The following is an 18409-nucleotide window of genomic DNA, read 5'->3' as shown; positions in this document are numbered from 1 at the left end:
CCTCACAGAAACACACCAGTTTGATTCTTGCCCATCACACTTCCTTTCAGGCTGTTTTCCCTGTTGCACATACCTCAGTTCTCCCAAACTAGATGCTAGATCCAGCATCCTGCTTGCTTTTCTGGCTGCTCCTGGCATTCGTTCATGGAGCTGACATGTTTGATGTCTCCACACCCAGCTGCACACAGATTCAGAGGGGACTAGCATGCTGTGACAGCTTCACCAAAGTAAGACCAAATGGAAGATGACCATCTTCCATTCAAGGCAGAAGGTTAGGGTCCTGGCAACAGAGCCATGAAGACTGCATGAGGGCTAGGGACCATCAGATGCAGTGTTGGGAAACTACAAAATACAGAGATCATTGTGCCCAGCAGTGCCTAATGCATTGCTGATTCCTTATAGTAGCAATCTGGAGAGCTGCTAGGGGACATCCACGTCAGAGGAGGTCTCTAGTACCTAGTCAGGGACCTAAGAAAAGTCACACACTGCTGAACAGATATCAAGAAAACCGTCTTGAACAACATTGAGCACAGCCATTTCACCAGCTCCTCTCTTCCTCTTCCCTGATGGCCTTGTCTCTCTCTCAGAGTTTAATCTTCAGTCATCCCATTACAGAGACCACCTAGGAAAATCAAATATAAAATGGGACACAGAACAGAGTCTCTTGTGTAGCAGTAGTAACTCAGTTTGGACTGTCTGCCTGCTGGCTTGATAAACACAGCTGAGAATCTTGAGGGGAGCAACTAGTAATATCAGTGTCAGCAGCTTGCACCAAACCTATCCTGCATCTCACTGGTATTACTTGTAAGGTGAAAAGGGAGGTGCAAAGGGCTGAAAGTTTCTAGGGTATTTCTCAGTGTCATGAAAGAAGCATTTGCATGTTCTGATCCAGTATGAATTCAAAAATGTGTCCTCTCCAGCACTGCCACTTTCTGCTGACCTTAAAAATATGTAGCTGTGGCTTTTCTCTGTCACTGGGTGGAGCTCCTTCCCCAGGTTGGCTAGGTTTCATTTCCAGGGCTACTGAACTCTCATCAATGTTCTTCATGATTTATTAGTCTGTGGCTGCTACTTTTAAATATATTATGTAATTCAGGAATTGTTGAAGTTTAGGTCTAATATCAAGTGGAATTAATAAGAGCTCTTGCTTTGCAGAGACCAGATGCAAAGTTCCAGTTTCCTTGCTGAATGGGAAGGCAATTTATGAAAACAATACATTTGGAAGTACAATAGCATATTTCTGCGAGAGGGGATACAGCTTGGAGGGGGAACCTGCAGCAGAGTGCACAAAAGATGGAAGATGGAGTAATCCCTTGCCTCTCTGTAAACGTGTGTGTTTGCTTTATAGTGAAAAAGTGGTCTCAGTTTGTAAGCACAAAAGGCTAGGCTGCTCTTCATTTAAACTGACAATAAATGAAAGCAAATTCTGCAGATCTTTGTGGAAATGTACTGTAATTTTCTTCTGTAATTTCTGGAGTGGCCAGGCACAGAATTTGTCACTTGTAGTTTAAATAATTGGTTTGGCTATGTTGGGAGATCTGTTGGTGTGCAACCCATTTTTACAGAGGAACAAAGGAAGCAGTTACTGAGCAGTTACGTGTTAATCTTGTCTGAGTGGGTTTTTGTGACAGTAAAAGAACAAGCTGTGTTCTGCATAGTTCCCTTTAGTTGGAAAGCTGATATAAATGGAGTCAGTTGTAGTCAACCACGTAATGTATGAGAAACAGGTAAAAGAAGTTTGGAGAAGGCAAAAGGGAGACCTTGTCTACAATTGACTACTGGGGGAATGTAGAGAAAAAAGAGCCAGACTCTTCTCAGAGGTGCACAGTGATAAGCTGAGAGGCTATGAATGCGAAGTTGCAACAAAAGAAATTCCAGTTATGTATTTGAAGAAACTTTACACCATCACAGCATGGTGTAAAGAGAGGACTTGAAATTTCCATCCTTGGCAATATTCAAATTCACCTGGTCAAGTCCCAAAGCAACTTCTGACCTAGTTGGCCCTGCTTTGCAGAGGTTGGACTTCATGGCTGTGTAAATTACTCTGTGAAAGAGCACCTTATGCACATGTGCATTGTGGACACACACCCTTCCTTGTGTCTGTAACTAATTTTAAGATCCGCTGTAGTCTTAAGGTGGTTAATTGAGACATTTAATTCTTGTATTGCAAAGGACTCATAGGATTTTAGTTTCAGAAAACTGGCATCAATCTCTGCTGTATATAGAGTCCAACCTTTTCCACATTCATAATGAGATCAATATTCCGTGCAAAAATAGCTCATCAAGCCTACAGTCAGCAATAAATAAGAATATCAAAAATTCTAAACCCTAATGAATGTTGTTGTAAGTCTCTGCTCAGACACCTGTATTTTTGCTGCTCTTGATTGATCCAGCCCCTCAGAACAAGAAGTAGGATAGATCTGGCTCCTTTTTTTTGTAGTAACATTATGGTAAACAGGAAGAACAAGAGAGAATGGTTTGATTGTAACAATTAGAATATTCCCCTATTAAATCCTTAGTATATCTTCTCCTGGCATCAGTAGAGTATGGTAGCAAGCCATCTGTCAGCAGAGCATCAAACCTTCTAATTTTTATTATTTTATGTTCTAAATCTCGTAATTTTACAAATTGGACTTGTGCCCAGCATCCATTTCTGTTGCTTTTTATATGATTCGATTTTGAAATTTGCAGAAACTATTCTAAAATATCCTTTTCCTTCCCTTCTCCTTTTCCCTCACACCCTTTCTTTGAACAGCAAACCCTTGTCCTGTTCCTTTCATAATCCCAGAGAATGCCGTTCTGTCCGAAGTGGATTTTTATGTTGGTCAGAACATATCCATCAAGTGCAGAGAAGGCTACCAACTGAAAGGACAGTCTGTGATCACCTGTAATGCTGATGAGACTTGGACTGCAGCCACAGCTAAGTGTGAAAGTAAGTACATAAGGTACAGTTCCACAGGGCTTGGTATTCTCCAGAAGGCTGGTAACCACAACTGCGTCACACAGGAGAGTGACAGCATGGACCTGTCAGCAGAGCTCTCCACCTAGGTGCAGTTATTCTGGGAGAAGAGAACTTTTGTCTGTTACTGCCATTTGAAGAGATTGTGGCATATAAAGAGATTCAGGCATATAAAGGTGACCTAAGAAGCTCCCCAGAAGAGCTGTTTCCTCTTTTTTTGTAACAGTACTATTTCTTTAAAAGGACCCAGAATATGTCTATGTGGGTTGATGCCCCATGAGCATTTGTCCCACTATGTACTAGGCCTGACTCTAATTTTCTTCTCAGTTTACCTTTTGCAAGCACTGGAGATGGGATTAGACTGTTGTATACCCTAAATATTCTGAGGATTACTTCTGTGAGGTTATGGGTCGTGGAGACAACGGTTGTAGGGAGAGGTGCTGCCCTTTATTGTGTTTATTGACACTGACAGAAGACATAGTGTCCTTTTGCAGGCATGTCTGAAAGCTTCTTGGCTTCTTGCAGGCAATTTTGTTTAGTTCAGACAATGACATCACCTCACTCCACAAACCCAGTCTCATATATATCCTTGGGACCATCTGAAAGTTTCTGGTCTATATGGTGGATATAGCCATTGTTGCATGACCTAAAACTGCTATTCCTGGTCATCTCCCTGCTCACTGGGTCTATATACAGATTCTCACTGAGAATCTGAGGTGAGTGCACCATGAAGAAGTCCTGCTTACTGATTTCTCACCAAAGGTGTCTCTCTGGCACCTCCCAGGTCCTTTGTCCACAGTACTGTGTCCAGGGTTAGAAACTATCATATTTCAAACTATTGCAGCTCACCAGCCTCTGGGTGATTTCTTTTGTTTAGAGATATCTTGCGGGCCCCCAGCTCACACAGAGAATGCTCTGATTCGTGGTAGCTTCTATCAGTATGGAGACATGGTTACCTATTCATGCTACAGTGGGTACATGCTGGAGGGCCCCCTGCGGAGCATTTGTTTAGAAAATGGAACATGGACAACACCACCTATCTGCAAAGGTAAGTCTTTTTTATGCACAGCAGTATCTTGCCATAAGCATGGAGGTGTCATCCTAGCTGCCATAAAGACAAAAGTGAAATATTTTGTAATTTCAGTACAGTTGTAGTTTCACCCAGTGCATTTTAAAATGCGGGATGTTGCTTTATTTCCAAGTGGAAGACAAGGCTTCCACGATTTTTCTCTTTAGTCCTTGCTAATCTTACAGTTCACTTTGATACAATGTTGTATCCCACACAGTATCACAGTATCACAGTATGTTAGAGATTGGAAGGGACCTCAAAAGATCATCTAGTCCAATCCCCCTGCCAGAGCAGGAACACCTAGATAATGTTAGGAATGTGTCCAGGCGAGTTTTGAATGTCTCCAGGGAAGGAGACTCCACAACCTCCCTGGGCAGCCTGTTCCAGTGTTCCGTCACCCTCACTGAGAAGAAGTTTCTTCTCAAGTTTAAGTGGAACCTCTTGTGTTCCAGTTTGTACCCATTACCCCTTGTCCTATCATTGTTTGCCACTGAGTAGAGCCTGGCTCCATCCTCGTGACACTCCCCCTTTATATATTTATAGACACTTACAAGGTCACCCCTCAGTCTCCTCTTCTCCAAACTATAGAGACCCAGCTCCCTCAGTCTTTCCTCATAAGGGAGATGCTCCACTCCCTTAATCATCTTCATTGCCCTGCGCTGGACTCTCTCCAGCAGCTCCCTGTCCTTCTTGAACCGAGGGGCCCAGAACTGGACACAATATTCCAGATGTGGTCTCACCAGGGCAGAGTAGAGGGGAAGGAGGACCTCTCTCGACCTACTAACCACCCCCCTTCTAATACACCCCAGGATGCCATTGGCCTTCTTGGCCACAAGGGCACAGTGTTGGCTCATGGTCATCCTGTCGTCCACTAGGACCCCCAGGTCCCTCTCCCCTACACTGCTCTCTAACAGGTCGTTTCCCAACCTATACTGGAACCTGGGGTTGTTCCTGCCCAGATGCAGGACTCTACACTTTCCCTTGTTGTATTTCATCAAGTTATTCCCTGCCCAACTCTCCAGCCTGTCCAGGTCTCGCTGGATGGCAGCACAGCCTTCTGGCGTGTCAGCCACTCCTCCCAGCTTAGTGTCATCGGCAAACTTGCTGATAGTACACTCAATTCCCTCATCTAAATCATTGATGAATATATTAAATAATACTGGTCCCAGTACTGACCCTTGAGGCACTCCACTAGTTACAGGCCTCCAACTAGACTCAGCCCCATAGACTACAACTCTCTGGCTTCTCTCCTTCAGCCAGTTCACAGTCCACCTCACTACCTGATCATCCAGACCACACTCCCTCAATTTAGCTGTGAGGATGCTGTGGGAGACTGTGTCAAATGCTTTGCTGAAGTCAAGGTCGACCACATCCACCGCTCTGCCATCATCCATCCACCGTGTTATTTCCTCATAAAAGGCTAAGAGATTGGTCAAACATGATTTCCCCTTGGTGAAGCCATGTTGACTGCTCCTCATAACCCTCTTATTCTTGATATGCCTTAAGATGGCACCAAGGATAAGGTGTTCCATCACTTTCCCAGGGATGGAGGTGAGGCTGACCCGTCTATAGTTACCCGGGTCCTCCTTCTTGCCCTTTTTGAAGACTGGAGTGACATTTGCTTTCCTCCAGTCCTCAGGCACCTCTCCCGTTTCCCAGGACTTGGTAAAGATGATGGAGAGTGGTCTAGCAATGACTTCCGCCAGTTCCCTCAGCATCCACGGGTGCATCCCATCTGGACCCATGGATTTATGGATGTCCAGATTGCTCAACTGGTCTCTAACCCATTCCTCATCGACTAAGGCAAACCGCTCCATTGACCTGACTTCATCTAAGGTCTCAGGGGTGCAGGGCTCTTCAGGACTGCCTGCAGCAGCGTAGACAGAGACAAAGAAGGCATTCAGTAACTCTGCCATCTCTTTATCTTCTGTCACCAGGGCACCCATCCCGTTCATCAGTGGGCCTACATTGCCTCTGGTGTTAGTTTTGTCTGCCATGTATTTGAAAAAGCTCTTTTTGCTGTCCTTGACCCTTCTCGCCAGGTTTAATTCTAAGGATGCCTTAGTCCTCCTAGCTGCCTTCCTACATCCTCTAGCAGCAGCCTTATATTCCTCCCAAGTGGCCAGCCCCTCCTTCCATGACCTGTAAACTCTCCTCTTCCACTTGAGCATACCCAGCAATTCCCTATTTAGCCACGCAGGTCTCCTGGCCCTCTTCCTTGACTTCCTACGTGTCGGGATGCTCCGATTTTGAGCTCGGAAACACCTAAGAGCCTCTCTCCTCACATCTTCTATGAGAAAGTGACAGAACCAGTCATTTTGCTGACATGCTGAGCTGTTTCAGATAAGCACTGCCAGTCAGTTTTCACAAAGATGAAGCACTGCAGAAAAACAAAGAGATCGAGTGGTTGCTTTGCCTCTCACTGTGTTTAGAGCATGACCACTCCTGAAAATTGTTTTGCAGTAAAATACTTAAGGATAGGTTGATACAGCTCACTAAATAATACAGACCAAGTACTGCAAAAAATTCATGATTTTAACAAAATAGCAAAGACAAAGTCTAGCCTTTCCACCCTTGGCATACCAGCAGGAAAAAGTCACTTTCTGGTTTTTTTTAAATTACAGAATTAATTCTTTCATACAGAAGATTCAGATAAAAAAATTTTAACAGAAAATGGGGGAAATAAATACAAATCATAGACGACATGATAAACTAAACAGTTAAATATAATCATCTTCAAACTAACTTAAAACCAAGGATAAGGCATAGCTAAAGCGTTTCAGGGTCACAGAGCTTTGATGGAAAAATACCTTGCCATCTGCCATTTTCGCATCAGAAGCTTGACTAGCCTGCTGCTGCTGGGTAGCTGTAGAGCAATGAGTTAGCTGCACCCTGAATTCTTATCTCAGGTGGTGTAACAGCAACCATATTATGGTTAGGTATTTTGCTTAGAAATGTGAGTATTAAAAGCAAAAAAACCTCAGGGCATATCAGTAGCCAGTCACTAGCAGCCCCATTCCCTCAGCTTGAGAACTCCCACAGAAGAGGGAAGGTGCCAGAATGCTCACCTGGGAACATTAAAGCCCACATCCAAGTTGTCAGGTCTGCATCTTCTCCTGCAAGTTTCAGCTCCCCATAGAAGCAATAGTACTTCCTCCCTACTTGGCTATTTGCCTCAGTCTTTAATAGTGACACCAGCCATTCTCAAGGTACTCAGTTCCCTGAGTTGGGTGGCAGAGATGGGGAGCTGATTGAAGTCCCCTTAATTCAGGAAGAAATGGTTAGCAACCTCCTGCTCCACTTAGACGTATGCAAGCCTATGGGGCTGAATAGGTTCCACCAAAGAGTGCTGAAAGAGCTGGCAGAGGAGCTTGCTAAGCCACTCTCCATCATTTATCAGCAGTCCTGGTCTAGTGGGCAAGCCCCAGAGGGTTTGAGGTTGGCCAATTTGACACCTTTCTGAAAAAAGGGCAGGAAGGAAGACCCCAGAAGACTGCAGGCCTGTCAGTAATCTCAGTGCCAGAGAAGGTCATGGAGCAGATAATCCTGAGTGTGATCATAAAGCACATATGGGAAAGTGGAGGGATCAGGCTCAGTCAGCATGGGTTCATGAAGGGCAGGTCCTGCTTGACCAACCTGATCTCCTTCTATGCTAAGGTGACCTGCCTGGTTGATGAGGGAAGGGCTGTAGACATTGTCTATTTGGACTTAAGTAAAGCATTTGACACTGTCTCCCACAGCGTTCTCCTGGAGAAATTGGCTGCTTATGGCCTGGATATGTGTATTCTTCAATGGATTGGAAACTGGCTGGATATCTGAGTCCAAAAAGTGGTGGTGAATGGTGTCACCTTTAGCTGACGATCCATCCCTAATAGTGTCCTTCAGGACTCAGTGTTAGGGCCAGTGTTGTTTAATATCTTCATGGATGATATGGATGAAGGGATTGAGTGCATGCTCAGTAAATTTGAAGAGCACACCAAGTTGGCTGGGAGTGCTGATCTGCTGAAGGATATAAAGGCTCTGCAGAGGGATCAGGACAAGCTGGATCGATGGGCTGTGGCCAATGGTATGAGGGTCAAAAAGGCAAAGTGCCAGGTCCTGCACTTGGCCCACAATAACTCCATGCAGCGCTCCAGGCTTAGGGCAGAGTGGCTGGAAAGCTGCTCATGCAAAAGGACCTGGGGGTGCTGACGGATGGAGCTGAACATAAGCCAGCTTGTGCCCAGGCAGCCAAGAGGGCCAACAGCATGCTGGCCTGTATCAGCAATAGCATGGCCAGCAGGGCCAGGGCAGTGATCATCCCCCTGTACTGGGCACTGGTGAGGCCACACCTCGAATCCTGTGTTCAGCTCTGGGCCCCTCACTACAAGAGAGACATTGAGGTGCTGGAGCAGGTCCAGAGAAGAGCAACGAAGAAGGGTGAAGGGTCTGGAGCACAAGTGTGATGGGAAGTGGCTGAGGGAACTGGGGGTGTTTAGTCTGGAGAGGAGGCTCGGGGGGGACTTTATCACTCTCTACAGCTACCTGAAAGGAAGTTGTAGTGATGTGGGCTTGTTCTCTTCTCCCAAGTAACAAGTGATAGGACAAGAGGAAATGGCCTCAAGCTGCTCCAGGGGAGGTTTAGGTTGGATATTAGGAACAATTTCTTTACAAGGAGGGTGCTCAGGCATTGGAACAGGCTGCCCGGGAGAATGGTGGCATCACCATCCCTGGAAGTGTTCAGAAACTCTGCAGATGAGGCCCTAATGGTATGGTGACATAGTTTAGTGGTGGTCTTGGCGGTCCTGGGGTAATGGTTGGACCTGATGGTCTTAAAAGTCTTTTCCAACCCAGTTGATTCTATGATTCTGTGATTTTTGTTTAGGTCAGAAACTCTCTGGAGATGGAGAATTCTGCACTGAGCTAACTAAGCCTGACTGATCAGGGTCCCCTCACCATTTTTTTTTTTTTTCCAATGAGTTCTGGCAGCAAGATACTGTGAATGCTAAGACCTAGACAAGCTTAGTTGCCCTGCTCTATGAAAGCAGGCACTCTCTTAGAATTCTGTATAGTTGCAATTGTCTTGCCTAAAAATCACGTATCAATAGGTGATTTTAAGGAGACCCAGAACCAGAGAACCAGGCATGTCACTCCTGAACAGGAGTTTCAGGAAAAGAAGATGCTCCTGAAAAACAGGTTTCTCCTGATTATGTGCCCATGGTTTGTCACTGCCATGAAGAATCACCCATCAAGTAGCCAAATAGAGAAGATGCACAATAAAAGCACCTGAGTTACTTCATGGGTCAAGAGGTATCAAAAGTCCTGAATTTATACTCCCAAAGCACTGAGCCTTTTCTGAAAAGTTTGCCAAGTATTGTGTCATTTCTGTCTAAACTGTGATGGCTACAGAATTAAAGGGATCTCTGCATGACAGCTACTCCAACTAAGTTTGACTTCATTAGAGAAAACGTTTGCGTATTATCTCTTCAGACTGTAATGATTTTGATTCTTCAGCTGCCCCTTTAGTATCACCAACTTTACTTTTTATGCTTATTTAATATTTGTTAGTTACACAGAACCTTATTTTATGCAAGGGCTGTATTTTTCTGCAAAGAGCGGTTCTTGCCACTGGTTACTATCAGCCTGGAAGGGCCTATCTGCAAAGCACTGTAAAACATGTTTCCTATTTGCAACACCATTGAGTCTACTGCGACTTTTCAGAGGAATAGGTTTTACGGAAAATTACTTAAAAAACTAAGGGATGAGGTGGACAGATGGATGAGGTGGACAGATTATCAGGGTGCAGTGCAGGAGAACAAAGCAGAATAACCTGCCCTTTGGTGTACAAAGGGAGAGGAAGAACAATATCCACCCTCTCTTTTCACCTGAAAGGGGAACTGAAAAGGACTAAAAGGGGAACTAAAAAGGACTAACAATGTTTCTGAGAGGAGTGGCCTGTGTTTTCATGACCCATGTCAAAGTAATCTTTCAAAACTGCTGTAAAATTCATTTGAGGATTTGCCTAACAAAAGGCGTACAGGATCCAAGCCTTTGTGGTCTACATCAGAAGCGGCATGAAAGCACTCAATGTAATGACTCACACTGCATTTCTGGGTTTTGGCTCTGTGAGTTGGTTGCTGATGTGTTCTAAACCTTCTTGAAATGTTCTGGCCCAGTTGAACAGGTTTGTTAATGTAAATATTGTAATTAAAAAGGAGACGTTGTTAGCTTCTTTGGGAGAGCTCTCACCACAGCTGCACTTGCCTGAATCACTGCTCATTAGGGGTTCCAGGCCAGGTTCTGATCTGAGTTTCAGGGTGAGAAGTATTAGCATGAGTCCGCCAATCACAAACACCTGCAGGACTCAGCAGGCTGCACACAGTTTGTCTGACTCCAGTTTTTTCTCTCTGAAATTATCTAAAATCTGTGTTGTCTCTTTGCCCTCTGCCCATATCTTCCTGTGGTCAGAGTGGTCAGAGTGGAACTGCCAACCAAAAAGTTCATACCCTGTCAGCATAGACGAACATTATGAGAGGGCAACAGAGACATGGAAAGCTTTTTGGCAAAGATGAGAACAGATAGCAGAAATTATATTTTCCCCTTCTTACCCATGTTTGTCTTGTAGAGGTGTAATGCTTTTTGTATCTGTGGAGATAACCCTCTGGCATGGATCTCCACAAGGGGATCTCAAAGAATAGGATTGATACCATGGATGTCAGATCTACTACCAATAACTGAGCTCATAATTGGTTCCCATTCTCTCCTCAGCACACCAGGACGTCATTTGCCCTGATTGGTTTCACAATAGCAGAAAAAGAGAATAAGATCCCAGCTTAACTTCCCACCCCAAGCCTTTCTCTAGTCTTGTCTGTCAAGTGAAGAATAATCCCCACAGCTACAGACACAGAGTCTCTGCCTGAATTGGTGTATAACAAGTGCACACCTAGGGATGATACTGTCTCATTCAGTTTCACAACCAGCGCCTGGGCAGAAATCCAGGAAAGGCCTATCTCTGCCTGAGATCCTGGATCACTGAGCTAGCTGGAGTTCCAAAGTGATTTCTGTAACTCATGAAAAAGCCACATCTTCTCCATTGACACAGAAAGAGAAAATACATTTCAGAGGCCATTTTTCACAGGCTTTGATTTAACATGGGGTATTATTTATGCACAAACCTTTTACCTCACATCCTATTATACATTCATGGGATATTGTTTAAGTGGTGTGGATCACACAAAGCTTTAAATGGCTTTTGATTTAACTTTCATAATTTTTCATTGCACAAAAGAATTCTGATTGGCACACTATTCTGCTTTAGCCAACACCCAGACAAGCTGTCTATGTAGTCATAACCACCATTATAATAAAAATTGTTCAAAATACCTGTTAAAATATTGCAACTTCTGTGAACCTGCCAGGGCCTTGGGTCCCTTCCCGTTCTCATTATCAGCTGACATTTGATGGGAAGGCTCTTGAGATGGAGAAACAAAATGGCAAAAGCTTTGGCCTCATTTCAAGAGACTCCAAGCCATAGCTTGAAGATTGGCATAGCTTAGCTGCAAGAGTGGCTCAAGTTTGGTTCTGTCAGGGGAAGATTTGCATTATTTCCAATGTGGAGCTCAGGTCCGAACAATATTTCCGTGTGCTAAACCACTGTTGGTATTCAATACTAACATTGAACAAGATCTGAAACACTCAAAGCCTAAATTCATATTTTGCTCACACAGTAACTAATTAAAGATAAAACACAATAACAGTTCAGACTGAGTTTCCTGAGGTTACTACCACTAATCAGAAGTTAATCTGATTACTTATTCCGTAGTATCATCTCAAAGCCACAATTTTTGATCTTCTGTGTATGGTATGCAACCCAACATAACGAGGATTGTACTTCTTCCAATAATCTTGAAGTCTGACAAGTTTGTACGCAGCTTGCCACGTGACTTTGTAAAGTAGTCCTGGTTTCTATGTATGTTTTAGCCAAGATCTGGCGCAATGTCATAGAGACGTGGTGAAGTCCACAGCCTGTACAGACAACATATTGGGCTAGCATGATAAAGTACACTTCAAATTCCTCACTTTTATGGTCAGGTGCTCATTAACAGGTGTGCAAGCCAAGGAGCACCAGTCAGCATGAATGCTAAATGAGGTTTATAATCACACTTTGGGTTCCACAGGTAAACACTTCACTGTGCCACTGCTGCACCCTTGTGGGTCACTCCTAATTGTCTCATTATGGTGGGTGATTGTACAATAAAAATTGCTTGTTCTACCACAGCATTTAATCTTACTTTCAACAAGCCCTATATTATGCCAGACAGTACTATGTTGGTGTTTCATAAGAGGGTTAAAAGAAAGCTTGGTTTTATTATTTCAGAGTTAATTTGGAAGAGAAAAGAAGAACAAAAAAGAGGGGAGGGGATGGCGGGATAGTAGTTTTTGTTTGGAATGCGGTTATTTTGTTTTACAAAAATGAGTGAGGAAAAGCAAATGAAGCACAGTGTCAGCCTTTAAACATTATCCAAATAATTTACTCAAAATTTACTGACAAAAACTTCTAAGTTTTCATTTATGACATGGACAATTTTTGATTGTCTTAATGGTTCTAACACTCCTGCTTACAGTACCTGGTCCAACACACAAAGCCAAAAAACTGTATAGCCTTTGAAACCAAAGTCGTCATGTTTAACTATTTTTGTTTGTTCTACTCTAAACTTTACAACTGTGAAATACAGAATTACTAAGCTTCTAGTTAACCTTTTTGAGTTTGTCATGAAATTGCATTGTTTCCAGCTGTCTGTCGGTTCCCATGTCAGAATGGTGGCATCTGTGAGCGACCAAATGCCTGCTCATGTCCAGATGGCTGGATGGGTCGTCTCTGTGAAGAGCGTATGTATATCATCCATGACTGTAATTTTAAGGATGTTGTAGGTAAGACAAGTGAACCAGGTGGGAAAATTAAAGGCAAACCCCATAAAAAATGTTAGGTTCTTCTGCTTGCCAAATTAGAGAGAACAGAAAGGACCAACCTTTTTTTTTTTTGAATGGATGAATGACCATCCCTTGCCATCCCCAAACCAAAATAAGCACTTTTTCAATTGATGTGATTCTGCTCTTGGGTGCTCTTTCAGTAGTGTTGAAGAACAGCCTGCTTTAGTTCTTCAAAGTCTGATACTAATAGGAATACTTAATAGTTTTGGGGAAAGAACAGGCGTTAGAAGAAATATGAGTGTTCTGCTGGTTGCTGCATTTGTTTCTTGGCTTCCTTCATTTATCAGTCTGTGATTATGACCCTGATCAATTCATGTTCAAATAATATATAAACATAAGTTCATTTCTTGCTCACTTTATTCTTTGTTTTCATGGGAGATAATTGTTTTCACTGGGTCTCTTCTCCTGTCCTTAGCAATATGCATTTTGCCATGTCTCAATGGAGGTCGCTGTGTGGCCCCTTACCAGTGTGACTGCCCCCCAGGATGGACTGGACCACGCTGCCATATGGGTAAAACTCTTTTCATCTTCATTTTCTTCTCACTTTTTATGACTACTAGAAATACTTAGCACCGTTCACTAAAGAGTCTCTAGAACTACTAAGCTTCTCACAGGAAAACCCAGGCCTGCAGTAACATTCCTGGAGGATTTGCTGTCCCCAGCTGCAAATGATTTTCACAGTAGTCCTTGATGAGTCTTTAAAATTCTCAGAAAGTTTGCTCCCAGAAAGGACAGACAGCATACACGTGACTGCTCTCTGCAAAAAGCAGTGCAGAGGAGAAAGGATATCCAGAAACTAAAAATCATAGAATCATAGAGTGGTTTGGGTTGGAAAAGACCTTCAGATCATCTAGTTCTAACCCCCCCTGCCATGGGCAGGGGTGCCTCACACTAAACCGTGTCACCCAAGACTCCATCCAACCTGGCCTTGAACACCTCCAGGGATGGAGCATTCACTACCTCCTTGGGCAACCCATTCCAGTGCCTCACCACCCTAACAGGAAAGAATTTCCTCCTTATATCCAATCTAAACTTCCCCTGTTTAAGTTTGAATCCAAAGTTCAACCTAAGTTACCCCTTGTCCTATCACTACAATCCCCGATGAAGAGTCCCTCTCTGGCCCGCTTGTAGGCCCCCTTCAGATACTGGAAGGCTGCTGTGAGGTCTCCACGCAGCCTTCTCTTCTCCAGGCTGAACAGCCCCAACTTTCTCAGCCTGTCTTCATATGGGAGGTCCTCCAGTCCCCTGATCATCCTCGTGGCCCTCTTCTGTCATATTACACAAATTTTGCAGCTATAACAACATAGGTGGTAAGGAGGATAGATGGCTTCTTCACTTCCGGAACAGCATTTCAAATCTACTCAGGCTGACTTGCTTTTCAGTAGCTAAATTAAAAATTCTAGTAAGCAGTTGCATCTGTGCCAAAGCCCATTCATAAAAGCTCATAACCACAGCTTACGAAGTTATTAAACCACTTCTCATTTTACTTACTAGTCTTGACCTTTTTCCATGACAGAGCAAAGTGAAATGAGAAATATTTGAATTAACTGCCAGTCTCACTGGAATAATTATATGCATAAAGTGAGAGCTAAATGTGTTTCGTTCATATGCTTCATTCCAGAATCAGAAGTCATTTTTAACATGACAAACTTGGTACACTTAATTGGACAGGGATGGTCCATCTCTATAGCCTCCTAGCTATTTTCTGTTTGTGTTTGGCCCAGAGGATGTTGAGTAGTATATTTCCATCTCCTTTCACATTACTGTGATTACTCATTTCCATTTCCTGTAATTCCATTTTAATCAGTGTTTTCTAATTGTATATTCTTTGCAAAAATATTACCCAGCGTTTGTCCTTAATAATATTTTTAGGTCTGTTCTCTAGATATGGCATCACCTGCTCAAAAGACTACAATTTCAGCTTTCCTGCATTATAAATGTCTGTATTTGAAGGACCTCATTGAGTCTCTAAATCTGTTCTGTACATTGTATGGAGTTTTACCTTCCAGTCTCAAAATTGATTGGAAGGCTTGAAGGTTTGACATTGTTTGGTTACTTGATGTCCTTTGGTTAGGCTATTGCATAAAAGCAACCATTTTGCAGCTGGCCCAACAGGATCCTATCAGGCAGCTAGTGTTTGTTTTCTTATTAAAATGCCCTGTACCTCTTATGTCACACCTCTTATGGCTATCCAGTGTATTTTTCAGGAACTTACTGTCATTCTCTGCTTCCTTTCCTTGTCTCCATCTTACTCCTTGTGGCTCTTGATCTGTAAACGGCTTCCTGACCTTTAATGTTCTCTGTTTATGCTGCCTCTTTCCATACTTTTTTACCATATATGGTGTCTGCTTGTTTTGGCTGTCATATGCCTTTCAAACAAATACACACTGCTTCTTCCCAGAAATAAGGCCTATTCTCCTGTTGTTCTTCTGACTCTTCTGGTTCTTCCTGCTGCTTCCACCTGCATTTTTTTTTTTTTTTTTTTTTTTGCCTCAACTTGAAGCAAGAACAGAATTTTTAAGGCAATGTGAAATAATACATTTGCTATATTGTACAACTTATACATTGCAGCAGATAGCAAAAGCAGTAGAGTAGGTCAAAATACATTCAGGAGAGATGTGTTTGTAAGGCTCCCCTTTCACAGCAGACCATGTTTTACAACAGACTCAGAGATGAGTTACAGTTTTGAGAGCAGTCCATTCTTCACAGAATAATGCAGGTTGATTTTCAATGTCCTGTTCCTTAATCAGCTTGATGTGGGTGTGCTCGTTACTGCAACTCTGTGTTTATTTGTATGCAGCTGTTTGCCAATTGCCTTGCTTAAATGGTGGGAAGTGTATACGACCGAATCGATGCTACTGTCCCTCATCATGGACTGGACATGACTGCTCTAGGTAAGTGTTGTTCATAGTGTCCCATAGTCAGGCTGAATCACACCCTACTAAACTCTAAATATGAAGAATGTGCAATTAATTTTGCGTATCTTGAGCATCTCTAGATTCTGTAAATTAGTAGTCATTGGATCACTCATGATTTTTGAGCCATCTGGAAAGGCCTTAAAGAGCAGTCTGCAAAATGATTGCCAAACATCTAGAAAACTCAGGAAATTACACACTTACATGGAAGCAGACAGGCAAACCTGAAAGTTTTTGGCTTATTTTTAATGGTATAAATTGATATGGCTTTTGTGATGTAATACAAAATGTTCTTCAGGAAATTTGAGTGGCCTACTGTGTGCAAGTGTTCATTTTGAACTCTATGTACCTCATCTGGATCCAGGTTCAAGGTTAGGGTGACACAACAGATGTTATAAATAAGAGCTTTTGAGTGCTGTAATCATTTAAAGAGTACAACGCAGTGCCTCTGAATCAAGTCCCAGTTCGAATAACGTGGCAGTGCAATCTCTGTATCAAAATTCCCAAGGGACTGGGCTTAGATCTGGTTCATGTGTGCTCTCTTTTAAAGGGTTTTACCAGTGTTTGTGTTTTGGACTGCTGATTCACGTCTAATGGGGCAAATAGAAGATGAGGTTTGCAAATCAGTGAGCCCCATCACTATGTGAGGCAGCACTTACAAATCTCAGTTGTGGCTTTGCTTTTTAAATTTGTGAAGTTTGAGTGTTTGGCTTTGAAAGCAGTCTGAACAGGATGTAGTTTTCCTTTAGAAAGCAGTTTTACTTCATGCTGCCATTATGAGCCATTTACAACCCTGAAGAGGGAAGGCAGGTGGAATGGTAATGATGTTATTGCGGTCAGGAATCAGATATGATAACAAAACATGCAGCATGAGTTCTGCTCCCTGTATGGAATAATACTGAAACATATGCTAGAAAAATATTTATACTTAAGTTCACACAGGCTCCTACTGAACACATTGGTCATTATCCTGGAGAGCTAAATAAATAACAGCCAAGTATTAATATTTTTCTATGGGATACTGAGGAAGCCTGTGACATTGTACATTTTTTCTGGACAGATAGTAACAGACATTCCTCCCTGTCTCTCTGATACACTATTTAATTTAAAGCTATTTGTAATTAAAAGATGTTTGTTTATGAAATTACATTGTCCAAAATGAACAGTTTTCATTTTTCAGCAGTGATTAAATACGCCTAAGTAAAACAACTTTAATGTACTGACAGCAAACAGTATCCAGCTTTATACTGAAAGCTACACATCTGGATTCTGATTGTATTTCCATTTAGGACATGAAGCAGAGAAGCCCAGATCCAGTGGATTTAGCAGCCAAAAATGAAGTCTATCTTTGAGACAAATCAAAGGTCCCTTCAAGAGCTTTTTGAGAAGTTTCCCGCACAAAACTGGGGCTAGAGGAGGGGAGAGGACAGAAACAAGGACTAAAATTTGTTTTGTATCTTGTTAAGTCTCAGCTGCTGGTGTCTCTTTGTGGGGTACAATACTCTTCTGAGGACTCAAAAACAATAGACACAGACAGGAGTAAATGCCATGATAGCAAGATTTGATGTTGCACGTTAATTAGGTCTGATTTAGAAGGTGAAGCTGAAAGGGACAAAGCTTTTACCAGCATCCAGAACAAGATTAGCTCCAAACCACACTGATGAGTTGTGAGTTAAATGCCACATACCTCTATTCCCCATACCAACATCCTTCCCCTCTCAGTATGCCATCTTAAGCTGTGGCCCTCAAATCTCTGGTATACTTTCAGACACCATCCTCTTGTGCCTCACTGTTGATCTTTGTTTGATATGTTCAATACAACACTGATTTTATTTTGCTTGTTTTTCTGATGCAGGAAACGGAAGGCTGGCTTCTATCCCTTTTAACATCAGAGCAGCAGTTCTACATTCAGAACATTCAGATACCTTTGTTCAGCTTAGGCACCAGGGCTTGGAATCTAATGCATTGTAAATCAAATCCATTGCTTCCCTCCCAACCCAGCTCCCTTGTTTTGTATTTTGTGATACATTTTTAGTATACCTTTCCATTTTTAAAGAAATTCCTCTGTATTTTTCATTTACAAAAGTATTATCAAATATATGCTGCTACACACACACCATACATACACACACACCATACATACACACACATAGAAATGTAAAGATTCTTACTGACCACTGAGGAAGTGGTTGTGTAAAGTGAAGTCCCTTCCATTTCTTACATACAGTAAGCTAATTAAACCACACTATACTGCCAACCATGATTAAACAGAATGTGGCGATTCTGCTTACCATCTGCCAAAGTATACTGCTGTCCAGCAACTCAACAGTAAAGAATAGTTATGCAAAGCTAATCAAGCCACTAAATTTTGCATTGGGCCTATTAATGAACTCATGTTGGTTTAGAAGCATATGTGATAAAGCCTGTGTTGTAACCACATTTTCTAGTGGGCATAAGAAGAAGATTCTGTAATATATATTATGTGACGTTAACGTC

The 18409-nt window shown here is 42.6% G+C and overlaps 1 protein-coding gene across 3 annotated transcripts in view; it reads left to right on the top strand.

The window, feature by feature from the left end:
• SVEP1 (sushi, von Willebrand factor type A, EGF and pentraxin domain containing 1) overlaps positions 1-18021 on the top strand; it is a 131106-nt gene extending 113085 nt beyond the window's left edge. The window contains exons 44-50 of one of the 3 annotated variants that reach the window (XM_061455120.1): positions 1156-1329; positions 2756-2932; positions 3837-4007; positions 12801-12896; positions 13414-13509; positions 15799-15892; positions 17769-18021. In XM_061455120.1, the coding sequence (XP_061311104.1) occupies positions 1156-1329; positions 2756-2932; positions 3837-4007; positions 12801-12896; positions 13414-13509; positions 15799-15892; positions 17769-17799 (839 nt within the window). In that variant the 3' untranslated portion in view covers positions 17800-18021. Of the gene's footprint in view, positions 1-1155; positions 1332-2755; positions 2933-3836; positions 4008-12800; positions 12897-13413; positions 13510-15798; positions 15893-17768 lie in introns of those variants that run through there. The other 2 variants (XM_061455121.1, XM_061455122.1) reach the window with 2 other exon arrangements.
• The last annotated feature ends 388 nt before the right edge of the window (positions 18022-18409 follow it).

The sequence above is a fragment of the Pezoporus flaviventris genome, unplaced genomic scaffold, assembly GCF_033815535.1.
Source record: "Pezoporus flaviventris isolate CSIRO_AGI_PZ_B2104156 unplaced genomic scaffold, CSIRO_AGI_Pfla_v1 ptg000018l, whole genome shotgun sequence".
NCBI classification, from domain to species: domain Eukaryota; kingdom Metazoa; phylum Chordata; class Aves; order Psittaciformes; family Psittacidae; genus Pezoporus; species Pezoporus flaviventris.
Note: the sequence above shows the minus strand (reverse complement) of the source record. Positions and strands in the feature narration are given on the sequence as shown.